At 39.0% G+C, this 14,175-nt stretch overlaps 1 protein-coding gene across 1 annotated transcript in view; it reads right to left on the reverse strand.

The window, feature by feature from the left end:
• ACOXL (acyl-CoA oxidase like) overlaps positions 1–14,175 on the reverse strand; it is a 197,792-nt gene that overhangs the window by 118,510 nt on the left and 65,107 nt on the right. The window contains exons 4-5 of the mRNA XM_073022719.1: positions 13,943–14,052; positions 4,737–4,848 (exon numbers count right to left, since the gene is read on the reverse strand). Coding sequence (XP_072878820.1) covers positions 4,737–4,848; positions 13,943–14,052 — 222 coding nt within the window. The remainder of the gene's footprint in view (positions 1–4,736; positions 4,849–13,942; positions 14,053–14,175) is intronic.

Consider the following 14,175-nt stretch of genomic DNA (forward strand, 5'->3'; position numbering starts at 1 on the left):
GGCATGTCATGTGATAACAGAGGAGGAGCTTGGAGAGATGTGGCTGCAAGTCAAGGAATACCAAGGATTGCCAGTAGCAACCAGAAGCCATGAAGGGCAAGGAAGGATTGTACCCAGGGTCTCAGAGTGGGCATGGCCCTGCTGCCACCATGATTTCAGACTTCTGGCCTCCAAAGTTGTGAGTAAATAAATCTCTGTTGTTTTAAGCCACCTAGTCTGTGGTGGTTTGTCACAGCAGCCCTAAGAAATGAACACATTGACCATATGGAGAGCTCAGGGACCTTCAAAATCATATTAACTGGCAGGTCCTGCATGTTAAAAGCTCTTTCCTTGAGATTCTCTCTCTCTTCTTGCACATCACTAAAAGCTGCAATAAGCAGGCAGGCAGCACCTTCAGCTTGCAGGATGGACATCTCCTTTGCTGGATCACTTCATTGATTGGGTACATTTTCTGTTTCCACATAACTTCAGGCAACAGCGTTGCTACAGCTCTGCCACTACGTAACAAGGATCCCCCTCCTCCAGTTTCCAATAATTTTTACCTCATTTTCCTACAAGTCCTCACCCACAGGTTAAGACCATAAAGGTTTCTGGTAATAATTTCTTCAAGGTATTTTAGGCTTCCACTAGGACTCTTCTCAAAGCTCACTGCACAGGTACAAAGCCACAGTCCCATTGAGGCTTTTGTTATATCAGCACCCAACTTTTGGGTGCCCAAATCTGGATTAGGTATCTGCTGCTGTGCAACAACCTGCCCCAAACCTAGTGGATTACAACACCAAGTGTTCATTATGCACACAGTTTCTGAAGCCCAGGAATCCAGAAGCTGCTTGACGGTGTGCTTCTGCCTCAGGGACTCTGATGAGGTTGCAGCGAGTGTCGACTGCCCCATGCTTGCAGTCTCTGAAGCTGTAACTGGGGCTACAGGGTACACTTACAAGGTTACTTATGTGGTTGTGGGCAGGAAGCTTCAGTTCCTTGCCACCTGGGCCTCCCCATAGGGCATGTTTATGACATGGTTTTGCCCAGAGTGATTAGAGATAAAGAGAGAGAGTGCAACAGAATGACCAAGATGGAAGTCATAAGGTTTTATATCTGGAAGCAACATGCCATTATTTCTACTTATATGTCACTCAGACCAACTCTGGTAGAGCACGGGAGAAGACACTCAAGGGTGTGACTATCAGGAGGTGGGATTCTTGGGGATCCATCTTAGAGGACAAAATGTAGTTGGCACATACAGGCTCATGGTTATGGGGTCATCATTTTGCCTTTCTGGTTAATGCTTTTGATAAGATTAGTATTGCCAACTGGTAGTGGCTGGATTGTGTGTCTCTAAATTCAAACATTGATGTCCCAACTCCTAGTACCTCAGGATGTGACCATATTTAGAGATGGGAGTCTTGAAAGAGGTGATTCAGTTAAAATGAAGCTGTTAGAGTGGGGCCCTAATGTGATACGACAGTATTCTTATAAGAAAAAGCGCACTGGGGTGTGGGTGCGTGGATGGATGGCCATGAGAGGTAGCAAGGGGGCAGCCATTGCAAGCCAAGGAGAGAGGCTCAAAGAAAACCAACCCTTCAGGAACCTTGATCTTGAACTTCCAGCCCCCAGAACTGTGAGAAAATAAATTTCTGTTGTTTAAGGCACTCAGTCTGTGGTATTTTGTCATGGCAGCCCCAGCGAACTAATATAACAACCTTTCGAGAGATATCTGAAAATACTTTGCTGTTTCCCAACACACATTTACTCGTTTACTTTGGAAAATCTTTTAAAATGTCACTTTTTGTTTTGAAGTGTATAGTTATACATCGATGCATATAATTAGATTTGTTTCTATACACAATGTGTAATCTAATCTAATCTGAGAGTCCGTGCTTTTACTAGGAGGATTGAAACCTCTTTCATTTCATATTATAGCCCATTTTAAATCTAATCCCCCACTTTCCAGAGGTGGGAGCTGGAGGGATTTAAGGCTCTCTAGGATGAAAATGTATCAAAAGCTGCCTCTCCACTGCTTAAGGGATCATACTATAATGGAAATGTTGTTTTCAAGGAATTACCAGATCAACTCAGTTCAAGATCAAAGCATTAATCTTCTGGGGCCAGAGAGAGGGGTCTTGAATTGAGCCAAATTAGAAGAGACAAAGGGGATATCACAATTAATGGGAAACAGATTTAGGGAAGCAATCCCGGAGAAATTCTCAAACCAAGGAGCAATTCGCAGTGGGAACTTTTTAACCAGCTCTCCTGGCCTTGGTGTGGATTCACTTAAAGGAGCCGCACCGGAGTGTCTTTGAGTCTCCTAAGAACATGCTTTCTGATTTGTTCTTTGCTCTGTTCCGATTACACAAACTTCTGACCACTTGTTTATCTTCATTGCTTTGTCTGCTGCAGTGATTTGGAAAACCAAGCATTCTGTGTTCAGTAGTTATGTTAGCTTTCAATTTAATAAAACATATATTTTAACCTATGTTTCTCTAATTACTAAAGTCAGAACAAAACAAGGTCTTTTGCTTGCCCTGTAATGAATGTAAGAAATTCAGTATGTTTTTACTTTGTCTTTCATCTTACCTTAAAAAATAGTATAGACTCTTACAGAACCAGTTTATCAAGTTTTTTTTTTTTTAAATCATGCTTTTTTCCAAAAAAATATTTTTAGCTTCCATATATTTAATTTTATGACTTTTTATTTTTTTGAGACAGGGGCTCTGTTGCCCAGGCTGGAGTACAGTGGTGTGATCTCAGCTCACTGCAACCACTGCCTCCCAGGCTCAAGAGATTGTCCTGCCTCAGTCTTCTGAGTAGCTGGTACTACAGGAACGTGCTGCCACACCTGGCTAATTTTTTTGTATTTTTTGTAGAGATGGGGTTTTGCCATGTTGCCCAGGCTGGTCTCCTGAGCTCAAGCAATCTGCCTGCCCTGGCCTCCCAAAGTGCTGGAATTGCAGGCATGAGCCACCATGCCCAGCCAATTTTGTGACTATTTTTAAAAACATATAGTATTGGCTTCACAGGGATCGCCAATCCTTTTATATCTTGACTTCCTTATTTTTGAGTTATTCGTTTTGATTCTTTTTGGTGTCCTAAGGAGTAAATTTTAAGATAACTTTTTAAGGAAGGCTATATTAGTGAAATTGCTTCTGATTCTTGATATCTAAAAATATCTTTCTATTGCCTATGCTCAGGGATTAAATTTGGCTTGGAATATTATGCTTAGATCATGAAGTTTCCTCTTTAGAAGAGTACTTATTACTCCATTTGGAGCTAGTGAATGACAGCAGCTAGCCTAATTTTTTTCTGTTTTTGAGTAAACTATTATTTTCTGTCTTGTTGCTCACATTCTGTTCTCTTTATTCGAGATTTTTCATCTATGTCCAAGTATAAGTCTTTTTTTTCCATTAGCATAAGATTTTTTTTACACGAAGGAAATTATTTTTCTATTATGTTTGTGATTATTATTTCTGCTCCTTTTGTTCCAGCACTTCCAAGAATATTTGTTATCCATAGGTTAGACTTCTACTATTTCACTCTGCTTCTATTTTCTTCCCTTACCATTTCGTCTTTAGCCTTTTCTTATATAGTCTTCGAAAACAGTTCACAGATCGCATTTTCTCCCTTGTTCATTCTGCTCTTTGCTGCAACTGCAGCATTTTTGGATATATCCATCTCTTATTTCAGCTGGCTCCATATGGAGCCACATATGTGGAGGATATGTGGAGTGATTTAAACCCACCTGAATGCATTCATGGGGTGTGGCAGAGCCTCACCTCAGATCTATGCCTGGGGGAGAAATTGATTTACACAATTCCTAGCCTGGCTTCTGGCGGGTTCTCATCTAGCATGGCTCTGTTCCACGAGGGTGGATCTTGGCCGCTTTCTGCTTCCAGGGCACTTCTGTTTCCAAAGCATTTCCTAAGAGAATACCCATTCCCATGTACCATCCATCCTCTTCCCTTCTACCTCTGTTGTGTTGTACTAGGAGACATGACCTTGAAATTCATATAAAAAGGGGTGAACTGGATGGGGAGAATTGCAGGAACCCAATTCTGGCCCTCTTGGAACGTAATTCCCATGCAGAAGGAGAGAAGCAACCTGAACTCTGGTTACGGCAGCCCTGAGCCCCTGGCCTGGACATAGAGTGGAAGCAGTAAAGCCTTCTCCTGGGGTTCCATTGGCTATTCTGCGCTAGATCAGAAGATGAAACAGATATTACTAGGATGGACAGTGATCCTTCAAACTAATCCCACTGGCACTGTACTTGATGGAAATTTCCTTTAGATTTCTATTAATGCTGGCACAAGATTTTATGCTTTTGCAGAGCTTCGTGGGTATTTTAATAGGAGATAGAATGCATCTTAGACTAACCCAATGTTAATTTTTACATATGCCTGATGCAGTACCCCTCCCTGTCTTTGAGAACAATGTACTCTTTATACATATAAAACAATGATTTTTCAATTTCGATAAGGGCTGAAAATTATACCACTCATAAACTCCCATGGCAGCCACATGGTGCTTGCAGGTGGAATTCTACAAGATGACATAAAGGGGGTTAAACAGAAGCATCCTGGCCTCTAGAGCAAGCAATGGTGTCATGCAAAATGGCCTGTAGGAACTCTAGCTGCTTCCAGAAGCTTGTCATTAAGCTGACTCATCCTCTACTAAACTTAACAGATAGTTCACCAGCAAGGATATCCCTTAAACACATGTCAAAAGGAAAAGTGTATCTTTACCTTATAATAAATTCTGGTCACCAAACCCCACTGAAGAATCCTTTCACGAAATTTCACTGCTTTCAACAGAAAGGCAAGATCATCAACTGTGTCCATGTTAAATGCCAGGAAACTGAAAGAAAATCACAGTGACCATCATTATGTTGGTCTCACCAAAGAATTTCATTTGAAAGAAATAGAGTGGGTTTGTTTTTAAAATTTTTTTTTCCTGTAGAAAAATAGTGTCAGTATACATAATCTCCCCATCCCATCTCTCATTGACTATTCATAATTCTTTTCAGTAATCTTAGCTCTAGTTTATTCTAGGTGGTTGTGGTTGTGGTATAGAGATGATTTGGTTTCCTAATTTTTCCACTTACTATTGTGTTATAAGTAGTGTTCAATATTTTGTATAGTCCTTCTTAATGAATAGCAATATGATTTCTGTCAAGTATAATCAACCATTATACAATTCATGTATGACTCAACCATTATACAATCTTTTTTTTTTTTTTTTTTTTTTGAGACAGAGTCTCACTCTGTTTCCCAGGCTGGAGTGCAGTGGCATGATCTCGGCTGACTGCAACCTCCACCTCCTGGGTTCAAGTGACTCTCATGCCTCAGCTTCCTTACTAGTGGGGACCACAGGCACGTGCCACTGTGCCTGGCTAATTTTTGTATTTTTAGTAGAGACAGGGTTTCACCATGTTGGCCAGGCTGGTCTTGAACTGCTGACCTCAAGTGATCTGCCTGCCTCAGCCTCCCAAAGTGCTGGGATTACAGGCACGAGCCACCGTGCCTGGCTCCCATTATACAATTCTGTCAAGTGAGTTTATAATAATAACCACTATACAGCTCTATGAAGTGAGTTTATAATAATAACCGCTGCTGGGCATTTACTATAATTATTATAATTGGATATTAATAATCAAATATATCTGTTACAAAATATTCATCAATTAATATTTATTAAATATATATCAGGAATTGTGCTCATTATTTGCTGTGAATTATTCAATTTTCTCAATAATTCTAGAATATGATAATTATCCAGTAAAAAGTTCAGGAAACTGAGGCTCAGCAAGATTTGGTAACTTGTTCAAGGTCACACAGGCAGTCGAGCTCAGGTTTTGTTGGGGAACATCAGTGTTTAAAGCAAGAGGCACCCCGGAGGGTAGTGAGAGGGCTGTGTGCAAGCACAGGGGAGGGTGTGCTACAGAGATGGTGGCATTCTTCAGCAGGCAGCAGTTCCCGTCTTTCCCATTTGGCAAATGAGGAAACTGAGGCACAGAGGAGTTAAGAGACGTAAGCACAGACTCAAAACAACCAAGTTCACAATTAAAAGCCCGTGAGCTTTTCATCATGAAACTCTGTATTTCATGCCAATTTTATGACCCCACCATGAACCTTTAGATAACCTAGACAAACAGGGGAAGGGTTAATTCACACTTAGAGTTTCCCATAGCGCAGTCACTTCTTGCCCTCCCCTTTCCCCACTTCCTGAGGAAGTAAGTTATTATAAGACCCAAATAACTTAAATTCATATTAACTAAAAATAAAAAACCCAAGTGGCTGTTGTTGCTTAATCAGAAGGCACGAGAGGAACGTTAAGAAGCAATTGATGCAGTGCTTTTGAGATGCCAAGTGCTGAATTAATAATCGCCCTCCATTTAGACAGGGAAGAGGGAGGTATTTACATGCCAATTACCAGGACATTTAAATGATGTCAATGTTTATTCTGAATCTGGGCTTTAAGAAGGTTGGGTTTCTGCCTCAGTCTACTTAATAAAAGATGTGAAGGGCTTTCAGATATTATTGAAAAGTATGTTTTAGTCATTCCAGGGGCTGTTGTTGGAAACTGGCCTTCCTGGAATGCAGACTGTAGAACATGTTTGTCCACCTGAGGTTGTGAACTGCATGTGCTGCAGGAAAGGGATCTCACCCACTCGCTGAGTCATGTGAGTCGCATGTCATGTAGGTCTAGGAGCCTGCCCAGTGCAAAAGAGTGTGCAGACTCTCTTTAAAAAACAGGAACATTGCTAAAGGCAACCTCCTTGTAACTGCGTATTTTACAAGATCCAAATGACTCTATTATTAAATAAAGTTTAAATTAAATTAAAACATGTATCATTAGACATCAGGGAAATGCAAACAGAAACCATGGTGAGGTAGCATTATACATCCACCAGAATGACTACAATTAAGTACACTGACATCAAGTGTTGCCGAGGATCTGGAGAAACCAGAGCTCTCATGCTTGCTGATAGAAGTGTAAAATGGTGAAATCTCTTTGCAAAATGTTGTCACAGTTCCTAATAAAACTAAATGAACACATACCCTATGTTCTAGCAGTTTCACTCCTACTATTTGCCTAAGAGAAATAAAAAATACTTTCACAAAAAAAGTCTGTATAAGAATGCTCATAGTAGTTCTACTCACAGAAGTAAAAAACTGCAAACATCCCAGGTGTCTATTCATCCATAAGAGAATGATTCTACTATATCCATAAAGTAAAATACTACAATAATGAAAAGAAACAAACTAATACACACAACAACATGGGTGAATGTCAAAAAGCATTATGTCAAGTTCACGAGGCAGCTACAAAAGAGTACATACTGCCTGGTTCCATTTACGTGAAATTTTAGCACAGAAAGACTAATCTGTGGTGGGAAAATACCAGAAGAGTGGCCGTATCTGGGTAGTAAGATTAACCAAGAAGGGGCATGAAAGAACTTTCTGGAGTGATGATCTATATCTTAATAAGAGTTTGGTTACATAGGTTTATGTATTTGTCAAAACCCGGTGAATGTACACTTAAGATTTGTGCATTTTACTGTATGTAAATTCTACATAAGAACTATAACTAAATATGTAACTCTAGTTAATAAGGCTCATGCTAAACTATTTAGAAATATGCTGATGTCTACAGTTTACTTTGAAATGGATCAAAAAGAGAAGGTGAATGGATGGGTGAGTTCCATACATAGATCCACAGATATGATAGTGATATGGCAGGTACAGTAATAGGTTAACAGAATCTCCATGGTTTGTATATAAGTGCTTCCTGTAAAATTATTTCAACTTTGCTGAATATTTGTAAATTTTACAGCACAATGTAGAAAAACATGTTGGGTGCAAGGCAAAATCTTGACTTTCCTGGACACCTACTACTACCTCCTAAAGGTCCACAGGCTGATGAGAGTGGGAAGGGCCCCAGTGGCAGGCTTCCATGCAGGAGGGAGAGAGGCAGCCCTTGCAGGGACAAGCTAGGGCTGAATGGGGCTGTCTGTAGAGCCAGGTACAATCCCCTCTCAGAGTCACTTCCTTCCGGGGCTCCTCTCCCTGCCATGCTCCATCTGCCTTACCTGGTCCCATGGAGGCTTTGCAATACAATGACTGACTCCTCCTAGGCCGAAATGAGGGGTAGTCACTGTGTGGACAAATGGGTGCACACTGGAGGGATTTGAGGGTGCCAGGAAGTTCTCAGCCCATCTTTCCTCAGGTCCCCACCTTCTCAAGAGTGCTTTTCTCAGGGCTGTCACTATGCCTCCATCCTACTGCTCTCAGAGTGCAGACTCCATGAAGGCAGAGCCCCTAGTAACTGCTGATCACCAATGCATAGAGAAGTGCCGAGTACACAGTGAGTGCTGAAAACATGTTGATGACAAAGGCTTTCCTTCATATAAAAGCTGGAGTAAGTAAAGTTTTGGGATTTAAGTGGATAAACACAGAGACTGAATCAGTAAAACCTAGATGTGTGGGAGAGAGATGTATACTGTTTTGGAGGTTAATAACTGAGACAAAAATAAATGGACTGGAACTTTCCAAATATTTACAATTGGAATACTGCCTTTGGCACATCTCAACTCTGTCCTGGAAAATGTGCTAGGGATATAGATTTGCATATGGGTGACAGCATGTCATACTTCCAAAATGATGGAAACAAGTCCTGCTCTACTATCTGAAAAAGAAATGAAAGGGCAGATGATTTGTGGCCAGTTGGGGAACAAGTTTCCTGCAAGGATGGAACTGATTCTGGTGGGGAGTTGTACTTTTCTTTCAACCCCTTAATATGTTGGACAATTTTCAAACTAATACATTGGAGGAAAAAGCTATCCATACTATAAACTTCCTACTCAAGAGCTAGAAATATTAGGAAGACCCACTAACTCTAGAATATGAAGACAAACGGAGACATTAAAACTAAGAGAGACTCCAGTGAAACACTCCTAACGTGTAGGAGCTCGTGTTTTCAAGCTTTAAGATGGACCACAGTTTGAATAAACAGGGTCCTGAGCAGCAATAAAAAAAGAAAAAAAAAAAAGACAGATTACAGATTTCTCAATTTCACTTCATCCCAATGGTATAAAAAATCCCAGACCATCATTTACTGTGTTTTCCATGTGTTTAATCAGGATTGTGAGATTATATTCTTTAATGAATAGTTTCCTTAGAAACTAGTTCACTACTTTCGGGTTTGAGGGACCAATAATCTCATTCCAAAAAAAAATAATAATTAAAAAATACACAAAACAAAAAAGCATAAGAAGCTCTCTAAAAGTATAATATAGGAGACTATACATTCATGACCATAAATCAATGAAATAGAAAACAAAGGTACAACAGAAAGGATCAAAGGGAAAAGTTAGTTGTTTGAAAAATAACAATAAACCAGACAAACATCTGATGAGACTGAGCAACAACAAACAAAGGAGAAGGCAGAAGAAATCATTTTAGGAATGACAAATGAGACACAACTACAGATCTAGCAGAAGTTAAAAAGATAATGATAGAACAGTACCTGAAAAAACTTACACCAATAAAATCAAAACCAAATGAATAAATTCCTAGAAAAATACAATTTACTCAAACTGACATGAAAAGAAAAGCCTAGTCTTTAAACAATTAAGCTAATTAAATAGTTTAAAGTACTCGCTAAGCCCAGATTATTTTCAAATTTGATAAATTATCAAATTCTTTCACAGAATAAGAAACCGCTCCCCCCAAAATAACTCTATGAGAGCTGTAAAAATTTGACATAAATCTAAATCAGGAATGTACAAGAATAGAAAACTATAAATATACAATCTCCTACCCCTAAAAAATACTAACAAGCCAATTCCAGGAAAATATAAATATGATAATATAGCATAACAAAATTGAGCATTTCTTAAGCATGCAAGGTAGTTTAACATTAGATGATTTGCAAAAGTTATTCATCAAACTAACAAAATAAAGAAGAAATATATGATCATTTCAACAGATGCAGAAAATTCCTATCATTTGATAAAATTAATCTGGTAATGACAAAAATACATTTAAAATGTATAAGCTTCTTTAGGAAGTAAAGTGTGTCTATCAGAAACTTCAGCACTCCAGCCTGGAAGACAGAATAAGACCCTGTCTCTAACATAATAAATAAAATCAGCAATAATGCAAAAGAACACCCTGTAAGATGGCTTCTATTCAAATTGTGTTGGCGGTCCTAGCTCTTGCTGTGAGACATGAAAAGAACAAAAGAAATAATAGTTGGAAAGGAAGAAATAAAAATTTATAATTTGCAAATGATTGTCTATGGAAAAAACCTCCAAAGAATCTACAGACATATTTAAAAGAAATTTCTTTACAGTCAAATTTATACACAAAACCCAACTGCACGTATAATAAACCATTAACTATAAAAATCACAATTTAAAAATATTCGTTTAGCAACAAAATTATGGAGTAACTAGTAATAAATCTATGAAAGGATATACTATGTATGGAAAAAATTATACAACCCTAGAGGACACTTTGAAGATGAAAATCTTTGAGAGGAAGACCTGCTTTATAAATATGTCAAATTTTCTGCAAATCTATAGATTTAATATACTTTCAAAGCAACTTTCAGCAGGTTTTCAGGCCTGTGGTAAAATACAAATAACAAAACATTTACCATTTTAACATTATTTGCTTTTTTTTTTGAGATGAAGTTTTGCTCTTGTTGCCCAGCCTGGAGTGCAATGGTGCGATCTCGGCTGACTGTGACCTCCACCTTCTGGGTTCAAGCAATTCTCCTGCCTCAATCTCCCAAGTAGCTGGGAGTACAGGCATGCACCACCACGCGTGGCTAATTTTATGTTTTTAGTAGAGACGGGGTTTCAGCATGTTGCCCAGGCTGGTCTCAAACTCCTGACCTCAGGTGATCCACCTGTCTCAGCCTCCCAAAGTGCTGAGATTACATGCATGAGCCACTGCACTTGGCCCATTTTATCTACTTTAAAGTGTACAGCTCAGTGGTATTAAGTACATTCACACTGTTGTACAGTCATTACCACTATTCATCTCCACAACGTTTTTATCTTCCCAAACTGAAACTCTGTACCTATGAAACAATAACTGCCCATTCTCTCCTGTTCTTAGCACCTGGGAACCAATATTCTACTTTCTATCGCCACAAATTTGACTACTCTAGGTATGTCATGTAAGTACAATCCTACAATATTCATCCTGTGTTTTATTTCTAAGAAATTGACAAACTGATTACAAAACTTACATGAAATAGCCAAAGATCCTGAACAGCCAACACAATTCTGAATTACATTTCTGATATAATAATATAATACTATAGTAATATTTTATTATAACGCCAGAGTAATTACAACAGTGTATTGTTGGATCAAAAATATACAAAGAGACTAGGAACAAAATAGCCCAAAAACAAACTCCCAATGGAGATTTAATAAATGCCGAAGAGACCTTGCAGGTTATTAAGAAAGAATGTCCAATTCAGTAAATGTTGCTGGAACAACTCACTGTCCCTGAAGGAGAAAAGTAAAATTAGATCCCTTCCTTAAACCATACACAAGGATGTGTATGGATTCAATAATTAAATGTAAAAGGTGAGACTTTCAAACTTTTAAAGATATAGATTTCATGATTTCAGAATAGATGATGCAGAAAGTGTTGGATAAAAAGACTGGTAAGTTCAACTGTAATTAATGAATTTATCTCAATCAAAAGACACCATAAAGAAAACATAAGACAAGCCACAAACATAGAAAAGGTAATTATAGCATTTATAACAACAGAGGATAAAGAGCCCTTAAAAATCAATAAGAACAAGACACACACACACACACACACACACACACACACACACACACACACGCTAAAAATAGGCAAAAAACATGAACAGGCATTTCACATAGGAAGAAATACAAATGGCAAACAGACCTGTGAAATCATGCTCATCCTTAACAGTAATCGTAAAAATTCAGTTTAAAGTCAGGGTGAGAGATCATTTCTTATATTGTATTGACAAAAATTAAGAAGTCTGATAGTACCAAGTGTTGGTGAGAACACAATAAGGCCCCACAAGATACATGCTGCTAATGGGGGTGTAAATTTAAACAACTACCTTGAAAAATAATTTGTCACTATCTAGTAAAGTTGAACATTACTCCATAACACAGCAATTCCATTCCTAGGTAATATATACCATAAGGGAGTGTTTTTCAAACAACAGATTGCATATAACTAATAGGTCATAAAATCAGTTTAAGGGTTGGGGTATTTTTTTTTTTTCTTTTTGAGACAGAGTCTCACCCTGTCATCCAGGCTGGAGTGCACTGGCGCATCTCAGCTCACTGCAAGCTCTGCCTCCTGGGTTCACGCCATCCTCCCGCCTCAGTCTCCCGAGTAGCTGGAACTACAGGTGCCCACCACCACACACGGCTAATTTTTTTTGTAGAGACGGGGTTTCACTGTGTTAGCCAGGATAGTCTCCATCTCCTGACCTTGTGATCCACCCGCCTCAGCCTCCCAAAGTGCCTCACAGGCATGAGCCACTGCACTCGGCCTTTTTTATTTTTATTTTTATTTTTATTTTATTTTATTTTATTGTTTTAGGCAGGGTCTCACTCTGTTGCCCAGACTGGAGTACAGTGGCATGATCTCGGCTCACTTCAACCTCTGCATCCCAGGCTCAAGTGATCCTCCTGCCTCAGCCTCCTGAGCAGCTGGGACCACAGTTATGTGCCACCATGCCTTGCTAATTTTTGTATTAATTTTGTAGAGACAGGGGGTCTCACCATATTGCCCAGGCTGGTCTCGAACTCCTGTGCTTGAGTAGTCCTTCTGTCCTGGCCTCCCAAAGTGCTAGGATCACAGGCATGAGGCACCATGTCTGGCTGAAATCAATATTCTGCTAAGATCAGTTTTCTTTAAAAATAAAATTTAAAAATATCAGAGAGCATCATTAGTAACAAACAGGGAGGTAGCCACTGCTCCATGAACTGTTTGCTTCAGTTGCTTCTGAAATGGAGGTCCTATGGATATATGGGTGTCCACGGTGATTTAAAGTGTATTTCTTACTCTAAGTAATGTTAACTAAGTTTGAAAGCCCTATAAAAACTCTTGTGCACATCCCCCAGAAAACATGTACAGGGTTTTTCATAACAGCATCATGCAAAATACCAAAAAACCATACATGACCCAAATGTCCAAGATACCAGAGATTAGAATGGACAAGTACAGTGTGGCATACACACAGGATGGAAAATTACAGAATATTGTGAAGAGGAGTTCTGCAGCTATACATAACAATGTGAATGATTCAGAGAAACAAAATAGTGAGTGAAAACAAAGTTACAAAATACTATATATATATTATGTTTTATTTATAAAGCTAATGGACAATACTGAAAGATCAATACAAACAACCAAAAGCACGGATGTTGAAGCCAGACTGTCTGGGTTCAAATCTCATCTCTGCCACTCACTAGCCATGTAACCTTGAGCAAGGTACTTAACCTCTGTGCCTCAGTTTCCTCATCCGTGAAATGGAAATAAGAACTTACCCTTTGGAAATGGTAAGCAAGGGACTTAACCTCTGTGTCTCGGTTTCTTCATCTGTGAAACGGAAATAAGAACTTACCATTTGGAAACTTGCCAAATGGAAATAAAAACTCATGGGGTTTTTAGGATTAAATCCTGTAAACTGCTTGGAACAGTGAACATGAAGTAAAAAAGGAACTCAAGGAGAAAGAACAGAATGAGCAATGTTTTAGTTTTTAAGTTGGTAGTGAGTGTATAAGCATTAATTTTACATATTCACAGATTTCTTGCATATAGCAAACACTAAAAATCTCAAGTGAGAGTGAGTTATGCCAAGGCTCTATTAACGCAGGCTTCATGATAAGCCACTGAAGACAGATGATGACGATGGTCTCAGTAATACGTACCTTGTTCTCAGCTTGTCCCCCACAGATTCAGCCCAGTTTTGGAGCAGACCAAAGAGTGGTTTTTCTTCATACTGTTTGGTGTATTGGGCCAGCAGTTCCCGCCCCACAACCTGTGCAGAGAGTTTATCACTCATCAGTCTCAGCAGTGTAAAAAATGACAGTATCTTTAATACTGCAACCCAATAAGATCTATTTGTCACTTAGCAAACTCCTTGGAAGGAATCAAATACAAG

The sequence above is a fragment of the Chlorocebus sabaeus genome, chromosome 14 (assembly GCF_047675955.1).
Source record: "Chlorocebus sabaeus isolate Y175 chromosome 14, mChlSab1.0.hap1, whole genome shotgun sequence".
Taxonomy (NCBI): domain Eukaryota; kingdom Metazoa; phylum Chordata; class Mammalia; order Primates; family Cercopithecidae; genus Chlorocebus; species Chlorocebus sabaeus.